We start from the raw sequence: 23,385 nt of genomic DNA on the forward strand, positions 1-23,385 counted from the left end.
TGTAAGGAACCAGGCGCGCAGCTCCATGATCTCCGACGCACCGTGCCTGGTCTAGGAATACTATAAATTCTGGAAAAGCGGTTTGTGTTTGAGTTTTCTCGTAACATCATTATGTATTCTCTTATATTTAAATTAGATTCCGACGCCCAGTGTCTGTAAATTGTGTGTAAGTCGTACCTTACGACTTTTCTGGCGCATTTTACTTCGAGAAATTCAATTATTTCAGTAACTTCTTTGTGCTACACGGAGGACTTGCGTGGTTCGGTAGGTGTAATTAGGCATCCTTGATTTAAAATGACTTTTTCCCGAAACAACGGTGGACGCTAGGCGCGGGACGCCAACGCCGGATTTTCTGCAACACGGAACCTTAAATGGTATCGCGTTAAAATATTATTCACGACATCCACTGGCAGCTCGCAACCGCCAACCGCAAAATTAGTCATAAATTGAAGCAAAAGAAAACAAAAAGAAAACTTCGTACGACGCCTTCAGGTTCACATTGACGCCTGCTGTTACGCACACCATCTCGTCAAACGCCGGCACCTGGGAATAGAGCGGCGCTCAAGGTTAGTAAAAATAAAAGGCCCATTGAGGTATTTACAGTGCAACTTCATTTTGTTTCTAGATTGAGCGTTGACGCGACCAGGATGGCTCTGTATTCATTTGTCTGGTTGCTGTGCAGAACTATTTGCTTTATCGAGCACATATATTCGAGACCAATCCAAGTACATACGCGAATCACAATCGGCTAAGTAGTGCATCATTGTCACCTTCCACACTGCTGACTGTCATCCAGGGATCTTCTCCCCTTTCTCCTCCTCCAAGTTTAGCGAAGAACTCCTGCTGAACTCTGAAACAAGATTGAGAAAATGAAGCTGACACAGTGTATTCGCAGAGAAGATGCGCAAGTAAAGGCCATTTGCTATGTACCTGTTGTATCCTACGTTCAATTTTTTTGCAAGAGCGGCGCCGTATTTTTTTTATTTGGAGCTCTGAGTCGACAGAATATTTGCAACAGGGGTCGGCCCATCAGACAAAACCAAAGCATGCTGTGAGACCGGGCTAGTTGGTATTCCATGCTGATGTAACCAGCGCAAGAGTGGACACGGGACACTAGTAAGGGGACAAGGACAATCAAGGACCCGCAAGATAGGGCATCATTATATTTCGATAGCCGCCACAAAACACTCAATTTTCAGTTGACAACACATGACACATTGTGGCTATTTCTTTCTCTACATTTCCGAGAATGGCTGGTCTCGTTTCCGAAAAATCCGAGCGCGTGCGCTCGAGAAAACTACGTGCAGCAATGGTAGGACCACCATTAGGTATGCTTCGATCGCGACGAACAGTGACCGCTTCGATGAACACACGGCCGTGAGCCGGAAGTACACTCCGACTCTTTATTGCAGCTGTTCATGTGCAGCCAGGACATGCGTAGATTATTGCAGGAGTTTCACAATTTCCATAATGGTCAGTAAGAAGGATAAAATACACAAAGGCTCGCGTAGCAAGCCGTTAAACGTATTCCGGAGCACCCCCTTGCAGCATTTCTAATTATTGAGTTTAGGCGTTAAATTTTATGAATGAAGCATACGAAGTGACTCTATTTTCTTCTTGTATTCATTCATGCGTAGATTTCAACCGTGGCATATAGCAGCAGTCAAGATACAATTAGGCAGCATAAGACCTGTACCAGAGACCCTGTAAATAGCTGCATTGGACGGCCCGGCATACGACTTCGATTCCTAGGCTTAAACTGGCCGTAAATTGCATTCGTCAGTGCCTGGAAGTTTCGATTTCTAATTAATAAAGCCTTTTCAGCATTAGCCATTTTTTTAACGAAAGACTGAGACAATCGTCACATTTCCTGGCCCACCGTGTGAATGTAATGTTCGTTATTTTAATCTGCATAGTAATAATATCGTAAGAGTCTGAATTATTTCTCATGTTCATGAAATTGCAAGAGTGCTGTGGGAAGATTTCTTCGTTTCAGCAAACACAAGGAGGGGTGAAATACTACGGTACTACATCTGCCAGACGTTTTGGCAAATACTTCTGTTCTGTTCGTTTTGGCAAAAATGAAAAGATAATCCCTTCGGCCAGATATAATTCTCGCTAGAAGACATGGGAAATCACCTTCTAATGTCTGATCACGTTCTTCATTACATCATATGTACCGATGAACAATTGGTTAAATGGTGCAATTTCGGAAAGGAATCCAGCGATAGCATAGGGCATGTCCACTTAGCACCAAACGCAAGACAAGCCGACGTTTGCAATATCCGCGTGCGAACATGTTGGTAAAAGCAGTTTCGTTCCACACAGCTATTTAGATATTTACAAGCTAGCTGGCTTCAGAGCTTCGCGGTCCATTAATGAAGAACTAACAGAAAACATGTCCTGTAGCCTTAAACCCCTACCAGGTGCAGATAGTTTTAGCACCGGCAGGCCGCTCCAACGAATGCACTCAATAATTTAATCAATAAAAGCCATTGAGGATAATTTATTGAAATAGCTAGGCACTAAATATTGCACAATTCCTCCGGTTTACCTTCGCCACACTACCTACAGAATCGCGCTACACTACCTACCTTGTCGCGTGACAAGGCTGATACGTACACCGAATGACACAAACTAAACAACACAGGTCGTTCAAGCAACCGTTCATCTTTGTCAGTAAACGTAAACATTGGGTTCACAAACATCAGAAGTGTAATTCCGAAACGTGAACAGCTACACGGTTTTATCACAAACATCGACGCAGACCTAATTCTTCTCACGGAGACATGGCTGACTGACAACATCAAAGATTGTGAAGTTTTCCCCTTAAATCAGAATTTCACGCTATACCGGCATGACCGCAAGGAAAGGATAGGAGGCGGCGTCCTTATAGCAGTGAACAACAACCTATCGTCCTCGCTCATCTGCCATGATCCCAGTTTAGAACTAACATGGGTATGTGTACATAATTCCTCGGTTAAATCAATATACGGCATTTGCTATAGACCACCAGACAGTCATCCACTTTTTTGTGATCACCTTCGCAGTTCCCTTACAAACATAAAAGACAAATTCCCCGATGCGCCCATTTTTCTTTTCGGTGATTTTAACTACCCTCACATCAATTGGGCTCTCCTTTCAGTAACTAATCAATCGCCATTGAATGAATCCAAACAATTCCTAGACCTGGCGCTAGACTTCAACCTCCATCAAACAATAACCAGCCCCACTAGAGGCGATAACACAATTGATCTTTTACTTACCAGCTGCCCTGATGATATATCAAGTGTGACAATACTGCCCGGAATTAGCCACCACAACCTTCTTCATGTATCCCTTTCTATACCACTAAAAAGAAGATCACCTACGAAGAAATTAATCACCGACTATAATAGAGGAAACTTTCAGCTAATCAATCATGAACTCACTCACTTTTATGAACATTTCGAAAAGTCCTACGCAACCCGTTCTGTAAATGCTAATTGGGAGCTCTATAAAAACACGTTGCTAAGCTTAAAAAACAAATATGTCCCTACAATAATTATTAAGTCCGACTCAAATAACCCATGGTTTAACAAACACTTGAAATCACTACTTAACCGGAAAAAACGCCTCTACAGAACCGCCAAAAGTAGAAATAGTCCAGAAGCATGGGAGCGACACCGCCTCTGTGAGACTGAATATATTAAAGCAATAAATGAGGCCAAGGACAAATTCTTCTCTGTTGACCTAATTACAATGCTTCGCTCAAACCCAAACAAATTCTGGCGTGTCATCTCCACGAAACAACAAACTAACGAAATAAATCTCGTTGACTCAGATGACGAATTAATAAGCCCGACTAATTCCGCAGCAGCCCTAAATGAGTTCTTCACGTCGGTATTTCACGTTCCTAATCCCTGCACTATCGAACCTTTACCTAGCTTCTCGGCAAAAACAATGCCTGAAGTGCAACTAAACCCAGATGGCATATCTAATCTAATTCGCTCTCTTAAAATATCATCCTCAGCTGGCTGCGACGACATAAACAGCAAATTACTTAAAAGTACTATAAATCTTTCTACCAAATTTTTGTACCTTATATTTAAACAATCTCTGAACACAGGAAACGTTCCCGACGATTGGAAAAAAGCGAAGGTAATTCCCATTTTTAAAGCAGGAAGGCGCGATAACCCTACTAATTACCGTCCGATCTCTCTAGCCAGTGTCCCATCTAAGCTCCTTGAGCACATCATAGCATCTAACCTAATGGATTACCTAGAATCAATCAATTTTTTTTACCCTTTACAACACGGTTTTCGTAAATGTTTGTCTTGCGAAACTCAACTTGCCGAATTTACCCACGACCTACTACTACACATGGACGATCACCTTCAAGTAGACGCAATTTTTCTAGATTTTTCTAAGGCCTTTGACCGCGTGTCTCACAACCATCTCCTTGCAAAGTTATCCTCTCTCGGTATCCGCCCCGAGATTATCAAATGGATTGAAAATTTTTTAACAGGACGCGTTCAGTTTACGTATGCTAACAATTTTCAGTCAACCCTTACCAGTGTAACTTCCGGGGTTCCCCAAGGCGCAGGTTTATCTCCTCTATTGTTTTTGATTTACATAAATGACCTTCCCACTAACATATCAACGCAGCCGCGGCTTTTCGCAGACGATCGCGTTCTTCATAACCCCCTTCATACATCTAACGACGCAATCGCCCTACAACACGACCTTGATACTATCGCTTCTTGGTGCGAAAAATGGCACATGCCTCTTAACCTCACTAAATGCAAGGTAATATCTTTCACGCGCAAACACACCACCGTACACCACACTTATCGCATTAACTCTGTTCCTATTGATCACACGTGTACTTACAAATATCTAGGAGTTCATATGACGCCATCACTTTCATGGGTGAAACATATCCAAACAATTCGCTGCGAAGCTTCACGCACACTAGGGTATTTACGACGTAACCTAAAATCTGCATCGTCTGAAATAAAAAAACTAGCATATTTAACGTATGTGCGACCCAAACTTGAGTACGCATCATCTATCTGGCATCCCTCACAAGCTTATCTCGCCGATGACTTAGAAGCCATACAAAACCGCGCTGCTCGCTTCATTACGTCACAATATTCTAGACATATCAGCGTAACCACCTTAAAACAAACTTTGTCTCTCCCATTGCTTGCTTCACGGCGCGTAACTTCTCGTCTTTGCCTTCTTCACACTTTCTTTTATTTCACCCATTCAGGACACGCCCTCTTAAAACGCCCGTTTAGAACATCATCCCGTTTATTTCATAGTCGCCCCTTGGCGGCGATAAAGTGCCGGACGACGGCGATGAGCAGCTCATTCTTCCCCCATGCCATAACACTTTGGAACGCACTCCTGGATCACATTGTTTCGTGCAGTGATCGCAAAATATTCCGCGAAAAACTAAACGATTTTGATAATGCCAACACAACCACATGAATACCACATCTATTTATTTATCGCCTTGTTGTTATTGTGTATATGTTCCGCCTTCTTCTTTTTTGAAATTTTCTTTTTATGTACCTATTACAACTAATGTGCACTTTATTATGTAACTTTCTTATGAAGCTGTTTTACTTTGATGCACGCCCCCCCTTATGTAATGCCTTCGGGCCCTTAAGGTTGAATAAATGAAATGAAATGAAATAAACATGTCCTCTCTACCAGGTTGTACCCGCTCACTTCCGCTAAGTGCATTCTATATTTCTTTCGTCACAGATCTAGCTGCTCCTATTGCTAGCAGCAACTTGTTGTCCTCCTTCTTGTTTTTAGTGAAACGGCGCAACCCATACTGGGGGATCGGGTATGAGTCGTGTAGTGAAAAGAGTTTATAATTTTTTTGCAGGAAATTAGGTGATGTAAGCATCTTGTAAATGGGTATTAAAATGTCGGCTGTTATAGATATGAAAGCTGCAATATCTTAATATTGAAGTAAGATTATGTGAGCATCAGAAGTAAAATATTTTAAAAAAATACTAGTCTCCACTTCACAATTGGGGTTTCGCAAATATGCTGTGGCTATAGTTCCCTTTTTGCTCATTTTCATTTTTCTTTTCATGATTATCTCTAGAGACCCATTGCTAATGTACTATTAAAGATAGCACTAGCATCTGTGGTTATATGGCTGCAGTGTTCGTGTAGTTGTCTGCTATTGCAGCTCGGCGATCGCGCGCTGTTAGTAATTTACCTTTACCTACAATTTGGAGTGTGTAGCAGGCTAGCACTATCGTAGTGACTTCAGCATAAGTGTATTTTTCACTATCTGCACGCTTCTTGCAAATATCGATATGGGTGAAAGAGAAGGACCGCAGCACCAACGAATCAGAAGCTAATTTCAAGTATGGGATCTCGTTGAGAGTAATGAGGGTGAGAAGAAACGATGTCGAAAGGACAGACGCCCCACACAGTTTGTTCCTCGTTCTGTTCACATCGTTTCTTCTCGCATTCATTCCGCTCAACGACACTCCATGGTACACCATGCTGGCCAGCAGTCAACGCTATACCTTCTAGTATGTCAGGCATAATTGAGAAAGAGACGTTTGGGGCCCCCTCTTACAAAAACGTTTTTCTAATATTCATAATTGACATCGCATACGGAGGCAATACCGGAAGCGTAGTTTTCTCCAGCTGAGTTATTGAAACAAACGTTGGTGGCACCGGGCGATGGCTGCACTCCGCTGCGCTCCTCTGCTTGGGACGGCAAGCAGAGACGTACACGATGGGCGCACGAGACGCTTTCCTCTCAGCCGCTTTTCTCGTTTCCTTTAACTATCTTCGAACAGCATGTGAAAAGGAAGAGGCGCTCTTCACTGACGAACTGTTTTCTTTCTATTTTTTTGGCGTGTTAACAGTGTGAGGTTGCAGGTGAATGGCAGAGCCGTTCGCTCTCTGAAGGGCTCGTGACATACCGCGCTGTTGAAACTTCTGAAATATATCGAAGTGCTTGTAGGCCTGGGACCAGTGAAAAAAAAATACAAACACAGAACATCTGATAGAGTGAAGTCCCACAAAAGTCGTAATGGAGAGAACATAAAATGCTATTGACAACCTGAGAAGTAGATCGCACAAATACGACGAAGCTATGTGCAACGCCAATAGAGGAGCGCAAGAGCGGTTACTTCTTGAAAGCAGGTTTGGTTCATGCATTCTTTCGCGTGTAAAGAACAAAGACGCGGGAACCACGAGTACGAGCTTTTGTCGAGCCGTAGGCATATAGTGCGCCTCCCGTCTGGTGGTTGCCCAGCATCTTTATAATTGTTTGTGTATCTGCATTTGGTGCAAATGGGTGGATGTCTGATTTTCCATGAATACTTTGTTTAGCGCAAAACGACAGACACAAGAAAGACGACAGGACAAGTCGCCTTCTCCTGTCGTCTTTCTTGTGTCTGTCGTTTTGCGCTAAACAAAGTATTCATAGATTCGCACCAACTAGCCCGCCAACGCATTGTGCTGAACTGTCTGATTTTCCCTTTATTAATATCTAACACAGGGAAAAATGTCCTTTGCAAACCGTAACGTTCTGATAATACCTAGACTTGCAAAGGCGCATGACATCCAACCAAACTAGTAAATGCTTAATGTTAAACAGACACAACTGTGAATTGCCAACAAAACGCGGCCGCGCCACAGACAGTCGAACTATTTGTGAAGTTAACGTAAAATACCCAAGTTGTTAGGAGTACACGGTACTGCAATTACAGCGTTGGCTTCGACGGCGTCTTCCCACTAAGGAAGCAGTATGCTCGGGCCTGGCAGGTGGAAACTTGAGCTTGCCTTGTCAATGGGGTGGCGCCTGCTGAACACGAGGTCGTGCGTGTGACGCCTGCCGGCACGGCCGCAGTCTCATGGGGTGCAAAGAGAAACGCTCGCGCACCGTGTTTTTGGTGAACAGTAAACAAAATAACTTCGCTAAAATTTAGCCGGAACCCTCCAATACGCTGTTCTCCATAACGAAGTATGCGATTTCAGGGGTTAAACGGAACACGTGTTTAATGTTGTGATCTCTTGGCGTGCTATAACGACCATTGCCAAGATGCTGCTTTCAGTATAGAAATGAAATGTGCCTTGAGTAACTTCCTGCTGTCGCTGTCTTCTCCTAATTATAATGGTTCGAAAAGAGAAAGATAACTTGAAAGAATGCAGAGAGGTCGACCTTAGGTCGGCCATAGCCACTCAGCAACCACGGCGGGTGATAGCTATGTTTGAAAGACACCCAAAGAAACCACTTAACGTTTTCCGGGATGGCTGCTGAACATCTTCAGGATCTGAGCGTGCAGTTCTCGCCATCATAAGGACTACTAAGGCAGATTTTAAAACTGTTCGATGAAACAACTATGCGTCAATTTGAAATTAAACACGATGTATAAGCTTTTTACACCGCTTCTGTAAAATGAGAACGGGGTTTAATGCTTTTCGCTGGTTCTAAAATTGACCATCTTTACGAATAACGGAAAATAACGGAAAATAACAGAAGATGACGCCACTCAAACAAATCCGTATTCAGTAATTTTTCTGCCATTGTGCCACTTGTCGCTCTCGGTGGCATATTCGTACCAATAAAGTAGTTTTTCGAGTTTGATAGGCACTGTCGGAGATACAAAGCTGTAACATTTTTGCCATCGACTCGTCAGCGCTCAAGGAACTTGTATGAGCGATGTCACGAAATGGTTCTTGTAAATTATCCACTCTTTCTTTAGCTGTACAGCTTCTAAAACAAAGTTTACATCGTCCATCACTGGTTGCTATCCACAGTTCACTCCCTGCATCAGACCAAGAACTATACTTCTTCTACAGAGCTCTACAAAAAGGTCTTATATGACATTGTGTTCACGACTCCTGCTGAGTTCAGGTTGATGTAGCCAAAAATGTCCTCACCAAAAGATATCACTCATGTGTTATGCTCGACTATCGGCTCAGATTCATTACCGTTTTGGAAGGAAAGAACAAACAAACTCAAGAAAATAAAACCCTTTGCTCTATTCATAGATTGCATCGGTGTGCGTTTTGGTGTTGAGGGTATTTCTATTCGATATTACGCTTACACACTGGTTGCCATATCGCGTGTTTTTATTCTGGTATTTTTTTTTAGGTCTCGCGGGCAGTATTTTTTCTTTCTCTCTATTTGAAGAAATACATGTCGCGAAATAACTTGGTTCATTTAGAAAGGAACGGGAAGCTTCATGCTAAATGTAGAAGGAAGACTACTTACTTTTCTTTGCCGATTTCATCATGTAGTCGGAACTTGTAATCAGTCTCGTTCAAAAACAACTTTGAAGCGTATGTACACTTGTCATCTGGTATCGGAAAGCTTCGCTTCTTCAACCAAACTTTTTCGGTAGTGTTCAAGGCCTGCGGAAAGCATCGAATAATAACGTACGCTTTTAGTCGCCTCTGTATGATGACCAGACTTCAGATATTCAAGAATTTATTTTCTGTGTAGGATTTCTTTCCGTCGCGATTGTAATACGCGTGGGCAATTAGTGTTTCCGTTCTATGTGAGGCATCTCTCTAAAAATAAACGATTAGTTGATCGTTACACCTGGTCTTATCATCGTGGCCTTTAATTATATTTTTCCACAGTATAGTATAATAAGCAAAAAAAAACAACAATTACAGAGCAAACAGGGCGTAGCCGATAATCAAGGTCCGGATTCTGGGCAGTATTTGCAGCTGGGCAGATTATGTGGTGATTAGATATGAAACAACTGGTGTTTTATAACAGCAGCAGAATAAGTCTCAAGGCAAAAAAAAAAGTATACGTGAACGAAGCATGGGGCGGCATGCAGCTGGTTGGCCCGAACCTCCAATTAAGCTTGCAACTGTGTTTGAATAATCAATGAATATGTACTGAATAATGCTCACGCTATAAGAGACCACGTGTTTCGTGACAACAGAAGTTTACACCACAATGTCCGCATGGAGCGTAATATAGGACGGGTAACAAACACAATAAATATAAGGCACTTTTACGTAATCGCCATTTATAGGAACAGGTAGCCAAGATGACCAAAGCAATATCACGCGCAACCTCCTGGCGAACGTCGCGTTCTTCATTAATGCAGAGAAGCAGCACTATGTGTTATCTCAGTAGGTTATACTCAGCATTTGTGTTAGGGGTGATAACGCAATATGAGACGGACAACACGTTATTTATTGCTGCATATTCTTATTAAGACATCTGGCTGTACATAGAATACCTCCTATACCTCCAAGCAAATCTTCAAAAAGGACTTCCGAATAACTACTACTAGTTGAAAACTAAAGGTATACAAATTATGTATACAAATTATTCCTTTAGGAGCTGAACCTTTCAGTGTTTGTGATTTGTCGCAATTTTATCTACAAAATGTGGATTTTTTTATTTCGTATGTATGTGGGTGTTGTTTGACATTTTTTATCTCTGTTCCGTCATATTGCTGCACCTGTAAGAGTGGCTCAGCCCAAGCAGGCAATTGAAGTAAGTCTTTAGACGACTCCCGTAAGACATACTTCTTCTAGGAGTGCCTTGAATAGAGGATTGAATAAAGAAAGAAAGGTGTAAGTATCAAGGTCTAACACTTCATTTTCATTTCATTTATTTCTCCTTAAAGGCCGAAGGCATTACATGAAGCGGGACATAAAGACATGGGAACTTCAAGGACTGGAACCAAAATAAACAACAAAAATATATCAGAAAGACTGCCGGGCAAGTAAAAAATACAGTTGGTAATTCATTGCAAATAGAAAGTTAACAGTAGAAAAAATATGAAAAATTCTAGCAGGCAGATACTTTTTAAGATGTGTTAGTGTAAGAAACTGTGGTCGTCTGGGGCTGCGTAGTACATTCTTAGTATTTTTTTTTGCGAAAATTTTCCCGTTCGGTGTATGCTACTTTGTGTTCTGGGAGGAAATACCACAACACTACTGCATTAGAAAAAAAAAGCTGAGTTCATATATGCCATGTGGCCGTCTACACGCACTATTGCATTGGTATGGCTGAGTCGAGAGGACGCGTTATGTTGTGGATTTAGCAGCATGAGGTGGGATTTCGGGTGATAGAAGAAACAGTAGAACTGGAAACAGCGAGATATGACGTTGCGGGAAGGGGGCATTGACAGGCCAAGTGATTACTTGAGTGGCGAGACACTGGCGTAAGACGAGCAATTTGAGATGATGAAGCGAGCAGAACAGTTCTGGACCGATTCCAAATGCGCGGTTAGATGTGCTTGAGAGGAATGCTAAATGGACGATGCGTATTCTAGATTTAGATGGATGAGTGTTAAGTATGTCAATTTTATAGCCTCTTGTGATGCAGTTGCTCAGATTAAGACTTAAACAGCCCAGCGTTCTTGGAGCATTATATCAAATTATTTCTATATATGGGATCACAATTTCATATGTATTTCGAGGTATTTGTATGCTGATGTGGCTTCAATGGAGACAATATTCATCGTGTTCATGTTGGTAATAAGGGTGTACTTCCGAGTAAATAACATTGATTTGAACTTTGAGAAATTTAGTGGCATATGTCATTTGTGACACCAGTCTTCAATGATGTGCAAATCAAGTCTTAATTCCAAGGAAACCATAGAGTTATTGGGTTGTAAATGACGCAGTCATCAGCAAATAGCCATAGGTTTTTAGTAATGTTAGGCAGTAGGCCATTACAATATATTAAAGATACCAAAGGGGATAATCAAGCACCCTGGGGTACTCCCAAAGTGACGTCCGTTCGTGGCGAGCGATTGTGATTAGCTGAAGTGAATTGCTTCCGTCCGTTGAGAAAGCGCTCATTCCATGGGATTAGGTTCCGTGGAAAGCCGAGGTTAGATAGTTTACTAAGCAAAGGAGAATGAATTACATAATCAAACACCTTCGAGAAGTCTAAATACGGGGTCTACTTGTATGTGAAGTTCCATGTAATGTAAAATGCCATCAGTGAACTAGGCGAGTTGAATTTCGCACGATAAAAGCTTTATAAGTGTGTGCACGTTAACACGGTAACACAGATGATACAGACTGGCTTCCAATCTTTCACGAAGGAAATAGAGAACCAGATTCAGGCTCTACAGACCAAAATGACACAATCCGGAGAAAGTTTCAGTCAACGCATTCACATGCTAGAAGAAAGAGACAATGCTCTCAAGAAACCTAAGTACCCTGCGAGAGAAGCAAAGATAATGCAGACCCTAAGCGAACAAGATGGCGAGGCAAACTAAAGAGGAAGATGACTACAAGCGACACCCATGGCTCAAAATTTGGCAATGGAACTGTCATTCTATCCGAAGTAAGAGAAGCAACCTTGTACGATTCTGCAAGCAGTTTGACCCAGATATTATAGCCTTACAAGAAACCGAAGCAGAAGACTTCAAGGTCAGTGGTTACCTCACTCACGTCACTAACCGTAAAACGAGGACAGCAATCCTGACCAAGAAGGCCATCAACGCTCAACGAAGCGACATCCAACACTGCATCGAACACACCCTCGTCGAAATCGTACCCGAGAAAAAACAGCATGAAAGCCTCTTTGTGTTAAACGTCTACAGCCCACCAAAGGACCACCTGAAGGATCTAGACAAGCTTATGAGAGAGGTGAAGAAGCTGTGCAAGGGTAACGGGCTGATAGTCTTTGAAGATTTTAATGCTCCCCATGTGGTGTGGGGTTATGCGGCCTCAAAGAAAAAAGGAGAAGACGTGCACAACGTAGCCCAACAACACCTCCTCACGCTACTCAACGACCCGCAGACACCCACGCGCATCGGCAACAGTGTATCTAGAAACACCAGCCCCGACCTCACATTCGTACACGGACTCAAACAGTATGAGTGGAGCTGCATGGACGAGAATCTTGGTAGCGACCATTATATAGTGCAAACGATCATTCCGCCCCACAAAGCAACGATGAAGATAAGAAAAGCCAAGATCACGGACTGGCAGGCCTTTCGCAAAGATGAGAGCGCCATTAATGCGTCGATAGACGACATAAAAATATGGGTCGGAGCAGTCGTGGAAAGAGCCGAGAAACATACGAGGACAATCCAGCTGTCGCAAATCACCCCCGTGGTCGACCCGCACCTACTCCACCTGTGGGAGGCGCGGAGGGGTCTCGCCAAACGCTGGCAGCGTAACATGTACAACCGGAAACTCAAAATTCGAATCTCTAAGCTGATCAAGGAAACGCAAGAGTAATCTGAACAACTTGAAAGAACGAACTGGCGCGAAACATGTAACAAGCTTCAAGGTACCTTCAGCAGCAAGCGCACTTGGGCGGTGCTCAAGACCCTCCTATCAAAGAAGGAGAACAAGAACGCCGCAAAACAGAAAGCGCAGCGACTCATACACAACCACCCGGGGAAAGAGGAAGACATTATCAAAGAAGTGAAGGAGAAGTTCCTCGGTACGGAGCGAAACATAACTGTAGATTCGCACTTCGACGAGTATCAAGGCAACCCAAATATAGAACTGGATCGGCCCTTCACAGAAGCAGAAATCGAGAGGGCCTTGAGCAAACTCACCCGCAACACGGCGCCGGGGTACGACAGAATAAACAACAAGACACTCCGGAACCTTGACGGACCCTCTGTAGACGCGCTCTTAATATACATCAACGAGTGCTGGCAACAAGGTAAAGCACCACCGGAATGATGCCGAGGTAACCATGATATCTAAACCCAACAAGCCCATCAGCGTGCAGAACGTTCGACCTATATCCCTAACCTCGTGTGCTGGAAAACTCTACAAGCACATGGTGCACAACCGCATGATCGACTATCTCAAAGACAACGAACACGTCCCAAGCACTATGTTCGGATTTAGAGCTCACCTGTCCGCGCAAGACGTGTTGCTCCAAATCAAGGAAAAAGTCATCGACAAGCTGGACACGCACAGCAAAAGAGCCATCCTCGCACTTGACGTGAAAGAGGCTTTCGACAACGTGTCTCACGAAGCCATACTGCAGCACCTCAACGTATATAACTGCGGCGAAAAAATAGATAATTACATCAAAGATTTTCTGAAAGAACGGACAGCCACAGTGGGGATAGGCAACTTACGCTCTGAGAAATTCGACATACCGCAAAAGGGAACGCCACAAGGCTCCGTCATTTCGCCGATGCTATTCAATCTGGTGATGAGCTCACTACCCAAGCAGCTGAAGCAAATAGAAGGGATTGGTCACGCAATATATGCTGACGACCTCACCATCTGGACTATGGAAGGGTCGACAGGTAAACAGCAAGACGCTCTGCAAGAAGCGGTTGACACTACGGAAAAGTACCTGGACGCATGTGGACTGACGTGCCCACCTGAAAAATCGGAGCTCTTGGTGCTAAGAAAGCGCACAAGAGGCCGACAACCGCAGCAGATACCAGACCCGGTAGTAAAGGTGGGAGGCATCATGATTCCGCAGGTTACGCTGTTCCGCATCCTCGGACTCCTGATTCAAAAGGATGGCGCCGGGGGAGCAGAGTTGAGAAAAATTCAGAGAACAGTGCAACAAATAACCCACCTTATCAAAAGAGTGAAGAGCAAAAGCCACGGACTCAAGGAAGAAGGCTGCACGAAAATGATACAAGCGCTGCTCACGAGCATCGTCAGGTATGGGACCCCATACTTTGACATGAAGAACAGTCAACAAGACAAAGTAAACGCCCTCATCAGAAAATAATACAAAATTGCCTTGGGTCTGTCCCCTTCCACGTCCACAGTGAAATTACTGAAAATGGGAGTCCACAACACGTGGGAAGAGCTTGTGGAGACGCACAACGTCAACCAACTGGAGAGACTAAAGCTGACAAAGACGGGAAGAGCCCTGCTGCAAGATCTGGGCTACCAAGTCGAGGATGAAAGGCACCTACCTCAGGGTATCCCACATGAGATGAGAGACAAGCTACACATAAGTACCATTCCCACAAACATGCATGCCGAGTACGACAAGGAAAGGAGACAGGCGAGAATACAGGCGCTCAAGCGCATACTCGAACGCACCAACAGCAAAGAAGAAAACATGAGATATACGGATGCCGCTGCGTACAGTACCAACGACCGATTGGCAATCAGCGTGGTCGACGAGAAGGGCGAACAACTTACAGCCACATCCATACGTGCCAAGGACGCGAGCACTGCGGAAGAGGTGGGCATAGCCCTGGCCATCGCAACGTGCAAGAAGGCCATGGTTACCGTGGTGACGGACTCGCAAGAAGCATGCAGAAGGTATATGAATGGAAGGATTGGAAAGGCAGCACTTCATGTCTTGAACAACACCAAGATAGAAGCAGCGCAAATCCTCTGAACGCCGGGACATGAGTCTCTCACGGGGAACCAGGTGGCGCACGCCGCGGCTGGAGATCATGCACGCCGAGCCATCTCTGACGCGCAGAGAGCACGTACCAACGACTGTGACGAGGATGATGAACGCATATCCAAGAAGTACTCGGATATCTTGGCGCACTACAGGAAGCAGAGGCGTTGCTACCCGCCCGCGCATAAGATGATGAGTAGGGACCAAGCGGTAACCTGGAGAAGACTACAGGCTGGAACCTACCCACACGGAACACTGCTGCACGCCATGTACCCGGGCATCTACGGGTGAGACTGCAAGTTCTGCCCGCCGGACACGCCCAACACCTTGCGCCATATGGTGCTTGGATGCAGGAATAATCGAGATGAACCACCATCATCATCACCACTAGGCAATAACATGCAGAAAGAGGCGGATTCAGAAGAAGAACTGGAAGACCAGTAGGAGGCTCTGCTGGTGACGCAAGACCCTGACAGCCAGCTGCGGTTGGTGAACAGGGTTCGGGCGGCGGCAGTGAGTCATGGCTACCTGGACTGAGGAGGCCACCCACCTTTGGGCTCAAGAAGGCGGGTCTCACAATAAAGTTTATTTCTCTCTCTCTCTAGGGCAGTGATTAAACCGGACGCTGACACGTTTTTCAGTAATTTAGACGAAATGATTGTCAGAAAAATTGGGTGGTAATTACTATCGTTAGTGCAGTCACCTGTTTCGAAAATAGGGATTATTTCCGCTTTTCTCTAGTCGTCGGGGCCCTAACTTCAGTTTAAGAAATGCGTAAATGTTATCTTCAATAATTTAACTCATTGTGAAATAGTATTTTTAAGAAGCTCACCAGATTTTGTTCTCACCCAGGACCTGAAGATAGTTTGAGTCTATTAATCAGGTTATGTATAGCTTGAACGGTAATAGTTAGTTCAGGCATTTTGTTCAACGGGAAGTTAATGGCGGTTTAAACAGAAAAGCTTCTCAAGCCACAAAACAATGGTGAAAAATAATTATTGAGGGCCGTAGCACACTGTTCACTTTTATTTGGCTCACTATCGGCCTTAAAAAGACCTATAGTGTTGGTGCGTGATGTATTCATCATCATCATCATAATCAGCCAGGCTGCGCCCACTGCCGGGCAAAGGCCTCTCCCATACTTCTCCAACAACCCCGGTCGTGTGCTAATTGTGGCCATGTTGTCCCTGCAAACTTCTTAATCTCATCCGTCCACCTAACTTTCTGCCGCCCCCTGCAACGCTTTCATTCTCTCGGAATGCAGACCGTAACCCTTAATGACCACCGGTTATCTTCCCTCTTCATTACATGCCCTGCCCATGCCCATTTCATTCCCTTGATTTCAACTAAGATGTCGTTACCTCGCACTTTTTCCCTCGCCAAATCTGCTCTATTCCTATCTGTTAACGTTACACTCATCATTCTTCGTTCCATAGCTCGTTGGGTCATCCTCAAGTCACGTAAAACTTTTTTCGTAAGCCTTCAGGTTCCTGCCCCGTAGCTGAGTACTGGTAAGAAACAGCTCTTATTCACTTTTCTCTTGAGGGATAATGGCAACCTGCTGTTCATGATCTGAGAATGCTTTCCAAATGCACCCTAGCCGATTCTTATTTTGATTATTTCAGTCTGATGATCCCGCATCCGCGGTGACTACCTACCCTAAGTAGATAGATTCCCTTACCGCTTCCGGTGCCTCGCTACCCATCGTAAGCTGCTGTTCTCTTCCGAGACTTCCCAAGATACAGAAGGTTGCGGCAGAACCCATGTCACGATGACCGTCGACGCCGATGCGTTAGCAGTGAGTCAAAGTAGCGGCTCAAAGTATTGCCGCTATTCAAACGAGTTATTTGGGAAGCCTGTACATCAGTTGGAAGTTTCTTTCACGCTTAACTAGGAACTGTCGGTGCCATCTACCGCCGTCATCGTCAAGTCCGTGCGTGACGTCCGAAATACATGGCGCGTCCTTGCATGCGAACGCTGAGTAATGCGCCGTGTGACCACTGGGCTCCTCTCTAGTGCTTCTTTCTGGACAAGCTGCGCCACCTAGGGGCACTCCGGACGAGTGCGTGCCTGGCCTCCGAGACGAACAGCGTGGCGCGCCGGTGCCTGCAAACGCTGAGAATTCTTCCCTCGTTTGTCACACAATCACTTGGCACATACTAAGTGACCCATGTTGGGGAGACGTTCGTTGCAGTGCGGCACATACCCAACGTAGTCATGTGGAGCTCGCGGAAGCGTTAACGTGAAAGGCGTTCATTGAAAAGTGACACACAGGCAGGGTATTTTTGGCGAAGTGCTTCAGGTTACTGTCCTTGAGGAATCTTTGTTATGTGGATTCGATTCCTCTCATCATAACAATAACTTAAGGCATGTTCTTCGCCATCGCTGAGCGGCACATTCCGAGTGGCACACACAAGTCACCCATGTTGGGTGACTCTATATGTATGAAGGTCGGCATGTATGGGTGACTATGTATGTATGAACTACTCGCACATACCGGGGTCACCTCAGTAGGCATCAAAGACGTTCATTAAAGACCACCACAGACTATGTGACACATATGCAGTGCTCCAAGTTGGCGTCGAAGTGTTTCTGCCAAATGCGGTTCGTACCCAGTCCCGCTTCTACAGTGACTCATGTCGGCGTGAAACAGGTTCGTGTAAGAACGGAAGGTATGTATAAATTATCAAATACTGAATGACCATGTCGGTGCAATGGTTGTGTTCCATTGCTGTTAACCCAGCACAGCAGCCCGATGTGCTGCCCATGCGACCAGGAACGACCCAGTGACGCACGTAGAAAAGGAAACGGTTATATGGAATCTCACATAGATTCTTAAATGCAAAGCCCCCGGAAAGCGCACGAAGTACCCAATTAGAAACTATTTGATTTCGGGAAGTTAGTCCCTCTTGAGTTTAACTTGAAGAAGCGCGAAGAAGATGAGGGCAGGAATCGGAAATTGCAATCGCCCAGCTGTGCTTGTTTTCGCTTCCTGTCCTCGTCTTCTTAGCGGTGCTTCAACCTAGACCCTAATTATACTAACGCATCATTATCTGCAATCAGAATGGCGCATCGTCGAAATTAGGCTATTGTTAGGTGGGTTAAATTACTGAAAGTCATTTCGTTCACTTGCGCTGTCTGGCAGGTTCATTAAAACAACATGTCAGACAGAAAAAGAAAAGTAGTGTGGAAAGGACACACACACCTAAGAGGACACCATGCACTACGCTTCGTGGGAAAATATTGACTTTTTTCGCCTTAGCGGAAATTATTCTATTGAGGACATTGATATTGACCAAAATAAGATAAAATAGAGTAATGTATAAAACATATTTTGCTTACCTTGTGGAGGACTTCAATGTTGAGTGCATTAGCAACGGTAAAAAGTGCAATAAGCACAGCAAAGTTGAAATACTTCATAGTTGTCATTTAAATGGCACGCGTGCACAAGTTGACGGGCGGATCGCACAACTCTCAAAGCAAGCCTCTTACATATACCTAAAAGGGGAACGACAACGAGTAATTGATTTCGTTAATTTAATATATTTCCGAGTACGACGCAGATATATTGTTTAAAACATAAAACAGCAACGCTTTCTGAAGGTCACTCGATGCACATACGTAGGTCGAATGGCGTACGAAGACTATTAAACAAACTTTTTCTCGCACAAGCTAAGCAGCTGCGCGCAAAATAACATCTGTCAGATGAAGCTGAGAAAAACGCGAACTGAGCGCGTCAGGCATTGTTTATTATATGCATTGTTTATTTATTATAATATAACACTTATATGACGTACAGCGTCTAGAAGTGTTTAAACAGCAGTGCAAATCGCATTGCCACAAAATAATAAGAACTGGCCACAGAGGAGGTGGGCGAGCATGTTTTCTGCTGTAATATCTATGCATAATACAAAAATTACACACAAAATAATATCGAAATGCTCAGAGAGCACAATTTGCACAATTGATAGGCTTTAGGCAGTGCGCCTTTCTTTATGTGAACACCTGCAAACATACAAAGCTTACTCAAATTACTTTACTACGAAAGAGGCATCTGGCTACGCAGACATCATTTGCAGAAAACAAAAAAGAACGAAACGATCGATTTTTTAATTTACTAACGGTGCGCGGCGAGCCACAATTCAAAGTCTTGTTTGCGTAACAAGGCAAATTGATCGGACAATTTGATTCTAGTTATATTTTATACAGGTCCATCTTGAAAGACAAAAATCAGCTTTTACGACGATGCTTTCAACTTTTCATAAAGAGCATGTTCCGCTGAATCCGAATGAAGCGGGTAATTATAATATATTGTTGTAATAATAAATTGATAGGTTTGAGCTTCTTCCGTATGACGTTCGCTTCGACAGATCTGAAGGGACGTGATTAAAATAAATGTTCTGGGCTCTGAAAAACAAATCACACTGTCCCTCCACAGTGTGGAGAAGGATGTCCAGCGAAGTTGTGTGTGCAGGCCCCTTGATGGCAAGGCGCATCTCCGCCGCGGGACGGCCACGCATCGCGCTATCTTCGGGATCGGCCCACGTATGGGGAGTTTTGTGTTTACACACGAACACAGTCCTGGGGTAACTAGCCCTGGGCAATTTGCCTGTAAAAATTTGATGAGCCACTTAACGCAGTAAAGGTGGATGACCAGCGAAGCTACTTAGCACCCGACAGTGAAGTGACGGTATTTTGAACAAAGGTACGAACAGATTCATTGGCCTGATCAGTGGTCATCGTGAGGTCAGGTGGGCAAACACATTCGCGTATAACCTCTGTTATTAGATGTGTCCGTCACGTATGGCAGTGAATGGCTTTTTCCCCCTTAAGCAATGGTGCGTGCCATCGGAAATGAAAAATATTAGCATGGTCTCGCCATTACGACAACGGCCGAGAAATGAAATTCGATGCTGAAATGACGAGAGGCAACAGAGCCAGCTACCGAAGAAGACGAGGGCCCCGAATATGCGAGCATTGGCACGATCACGTTCACGCGGTTGTGCGGAGTTGCCAAAGGAGCTAGTTCGCGGGTTGTTCGTATACGCGGAAGTGCCCTAGCGATACATAGTTTCGCTGTGAAAAGTGTTCCAAGTAAGGAACGGAACGCAGTGTATAATTTTGAAACATCTTGCAAAAAACAATCATTGGCGATTAAAAGGCAAATGCGACTGAAACGCGTAAGCATTACGTCGCACCTTTTTGAGCTCCAAGTTCCATCATCTTAATCGCACGCAATAAATTAGTCACTCAATACAGGTTCTGCGTCCTAGGATTGAGGTCCAAATAAAGGCAGTCCGCCGGAGACCATCTTGAGTTGCGCTAGATATACGTGTTCATAAATGAAGCAGTGGCCACGAATTGTAATTCCTTCATCTCTCGCTCTGGTATATATATATATATATATATATATATATATATATATATATATATATATATATATATATATATATATATATATATATACACGAGAAATGCGAAAAAGGGGAGTTGGTCCCCGATGGTGACAAGCTATCTTTTCGTGCACCAAGGACGACACAAGGTGAGGAAGTTTTTTTCACAATCTGCGGTGCACTTCAAGCACATTTAGGCTTACTGCCCAAAACTTAACCTATATCACGACGCAGTTATCGAAAAACAGTTATCGAAATTTGAGGTAATTACTCGTACTGGGAGATGGTTGCGACGTTTTCTATGAGGCCAAGCCATATTATAAGTTGTTTCGGGCACGCTCGCCACACCTGGCTTCGTGACGAAATGCAGCTCGACCGTATGACGCAGTTTCGCATGTACTGAATCTTACCGGGACACGTTTTGGCACTTTCTCTGTCCCCAAACATTATTGTAATTAATTTCGCTACTTTTTCGGGTACTTTTCAAGCACAGTGGCCGCGCTCGGTGTATAGGCGCAGTTAGCGAAAAGCAGCTGAGCCGTGTGCCGCAGTTTCGCGTGTACTGAATCTTACTGGGAGAAGATCGTGATGCATTCTCTGACCCCTAAAATTATTGTAACTCATTTCGTAACTTATTGGGACACTTTTGAAGCATGCTCGCCACACCTGGGTGTTGTGAAGCTCTTAGCAAAAAAAGCAAGCCGGCCGTGGTGAGTTAGTTTTGCGTGCACTGAATTTTAGTGGGGCAAATTTGTGACGCTTTTTGTGGCCCTGCAACCACATATACCTTATTTCGGTACTCACGTTTGTCAAAAACGCGACTAACGATTGGCGAGAGTGATAATACGGGAGTATGTTGCTTGCCACGGCAGGACGCATCAAAGATAACACCGAGGAGCTGAAAAATTTGATATGTCTGTGTTCTGAGTGGCTGAAAACAGGCCCTGCACCAGCGAATCTGTCTTGAGTGCGACTATAAGGTATTCTGCGAACGTGTAACCTGGTCTGGCTGAGAGCCTGTATTGTAGCCGTATCTGTGTACTTGGCGTACCATCGCGTCGATTGAGGCAAAGTTGTTTCGGAAACGTGCAGTCACCCGTGTATTTGTGCTCTTAAAGTGCAGGAAATAATGCCCCGGAAGGGAGGGATCCTTGAAAATCGGATGTTTTCTTCAGATTCATGGCCTTGTTTGGGAGGAGTCTATATGCTACGAATTCTATGTTAAAGTGAATTTGTCTGTAATGCCACTCAGTCATCACTTACGCACGTTTCGCCACGAGACACAATACTCCGGTTAGGTCAATATACCAAATCATACATACTTGTAATTTAATTTTTTCAGGTGATGTCATCCGGTGGAGCTTCGTACGGCAACGACTGCTGCTTACCTGGTGCCAGAACTTTGGATGAATGCACGAAAAGCCCGGAAAGAGCATTTATATAGAGTAAAATAAACATTTCATCATTTCAGAAGACATCTTGCGTTTTCCATATGAAATTTCACGTGACACAGGTTTGGTAAAGGCTTGTAAAGATCGTTCGCAATCATTTTTACTAAATATTAGAACGATTCCGTGCCAAGGCCACGCGTCGTTCAGCAGTAGAATTGAAAAAAAAAAGATTGAATTCCGCGCCGATAAGCGGAGCCGGTGTGGCGTGTACCAACTGGCGTTCTAAACGCGCACGCCCAGAACCGAAGCCGGAAGGCGTTAATACTGTCACGTGGTGGTGACGTTGAAGAACACAGTGGCAATACTGTGAAAGACAAAACGAACTTTTATTGGGCGAACCTGTGCTCACAAAAACAGGCTACACTTATAGCACAACGATAGCAGCAAACACAGTCGGCAATCGTCGAAAATCTGATGAGCTGGTCAAGCTCATCGGCTTTTATACAGCAGTCAACGAATGTTCAAGACTAATCGTTGGGATCTGTGTGCCTTCCACAAAGTTCTACATTATTCGCGTCGCGCACACATTCAATCAGATTACACAAGATTCGGTCAGAGACAGCGGATAGAAGCATCGATAACATTCCAGAAACTTCCAATACATGCAGGCGCGTCCTGCGCTGTGCGATAACATTTGTTAGGCGGTAAAACGTGTCGTCCGATAAAGAAAAACAAGTACACGTGTCAATACTATCCGCTTGGTGCGTTAGTCTATTCGGCCGCTGTGCTCTATGAGAGTGTCCGCTGTTGAAATTTCTTTCTCTGTAACTCAACACGCCTCGATCTACGTGAAACTAAAAGTGCCTTGGCATGCCTTGACAGACATCGCTTCGTGCAAATCTACTGATGGCGCTTCTAAATGTGCAGTTTGGATGTGGCCACTATCCGGCGGTCAAGCTGGTGCAGCGCAAAACTGACACGCAGAATGTAGCACGGCCACACTGGAGCAGATGATCTGGGACGAGGGCGCGCTCCAGCCTTCTCGTACAAATAACAAACGCACTACAGTTGCTTGTAGCTGCGTCTGTTGTGTAACGTAGGTACCGCGAAGTGCCCGCTCACTGAGTTCACTGCGGCTGCCTGACGGCACTGCGGTGAATTGGCGCATGGCGATGCTGCCCGATTGCCAACTACCGGCTGAAGCAGGACGTATGCTTCATGAGTTGCGCACTTTCCAGGTCTGTCGCAGTTGTGATCGACCCTCGTTACGACTGAACATAAAGGCGAC

General features: G+C 44.5%; 1 protein-coding gene across 1 annotated transcript in view; it reads right to left on the reverse strand.

The window, feature by feature from the left end:
- The window catches only part of LOC135905316 (uncharacterized), a 36,228-nt gene extending 17,240 nt beyond the window's left edge, over nucleotides 1–18,988 (reverse strand). The window contains exons 1-3 of the mRNA XM_065436347.2: nucleotides 18,656–18,988; nucleotides 9,245–9,384; nucleotides 771–850 (exon numbers count right to left, since the gene is read on the reverse strand). Of these exons, the coding sequence (XP_065292419.1) occupies nucleotides 771–850; nucleotides 9,245–9,384; nucleotides 18,656–18,742 (307 nt within the window). The 5' untranslated portion in view covers nucleotides 18,743–18,988. The remainder of the gene's footprint in view (nucleotides 1–770; nucleotides 851–9,244; nucleotides 9,385–18,655) is intronic.
- Nucleotides 18,989–23,385: the final 4,397 nt, after the last annotated feature.

This window comes from Dermacentor albipictus, chromosome 3 (assembly GCF_038994185.2).
Source record: "Dermacentor albipictus isolate Rhodes 1998 colony chromosome 3, USDA_Dalb.pri_finalv2, whole genome shotgun sequence".
Lineage (NCBI taxonomy): Eukaryota > Metazoa > Arthropoda > Arachnida > Ixodida > Ixodidae > Dermacentor > Dermacentor albipictus.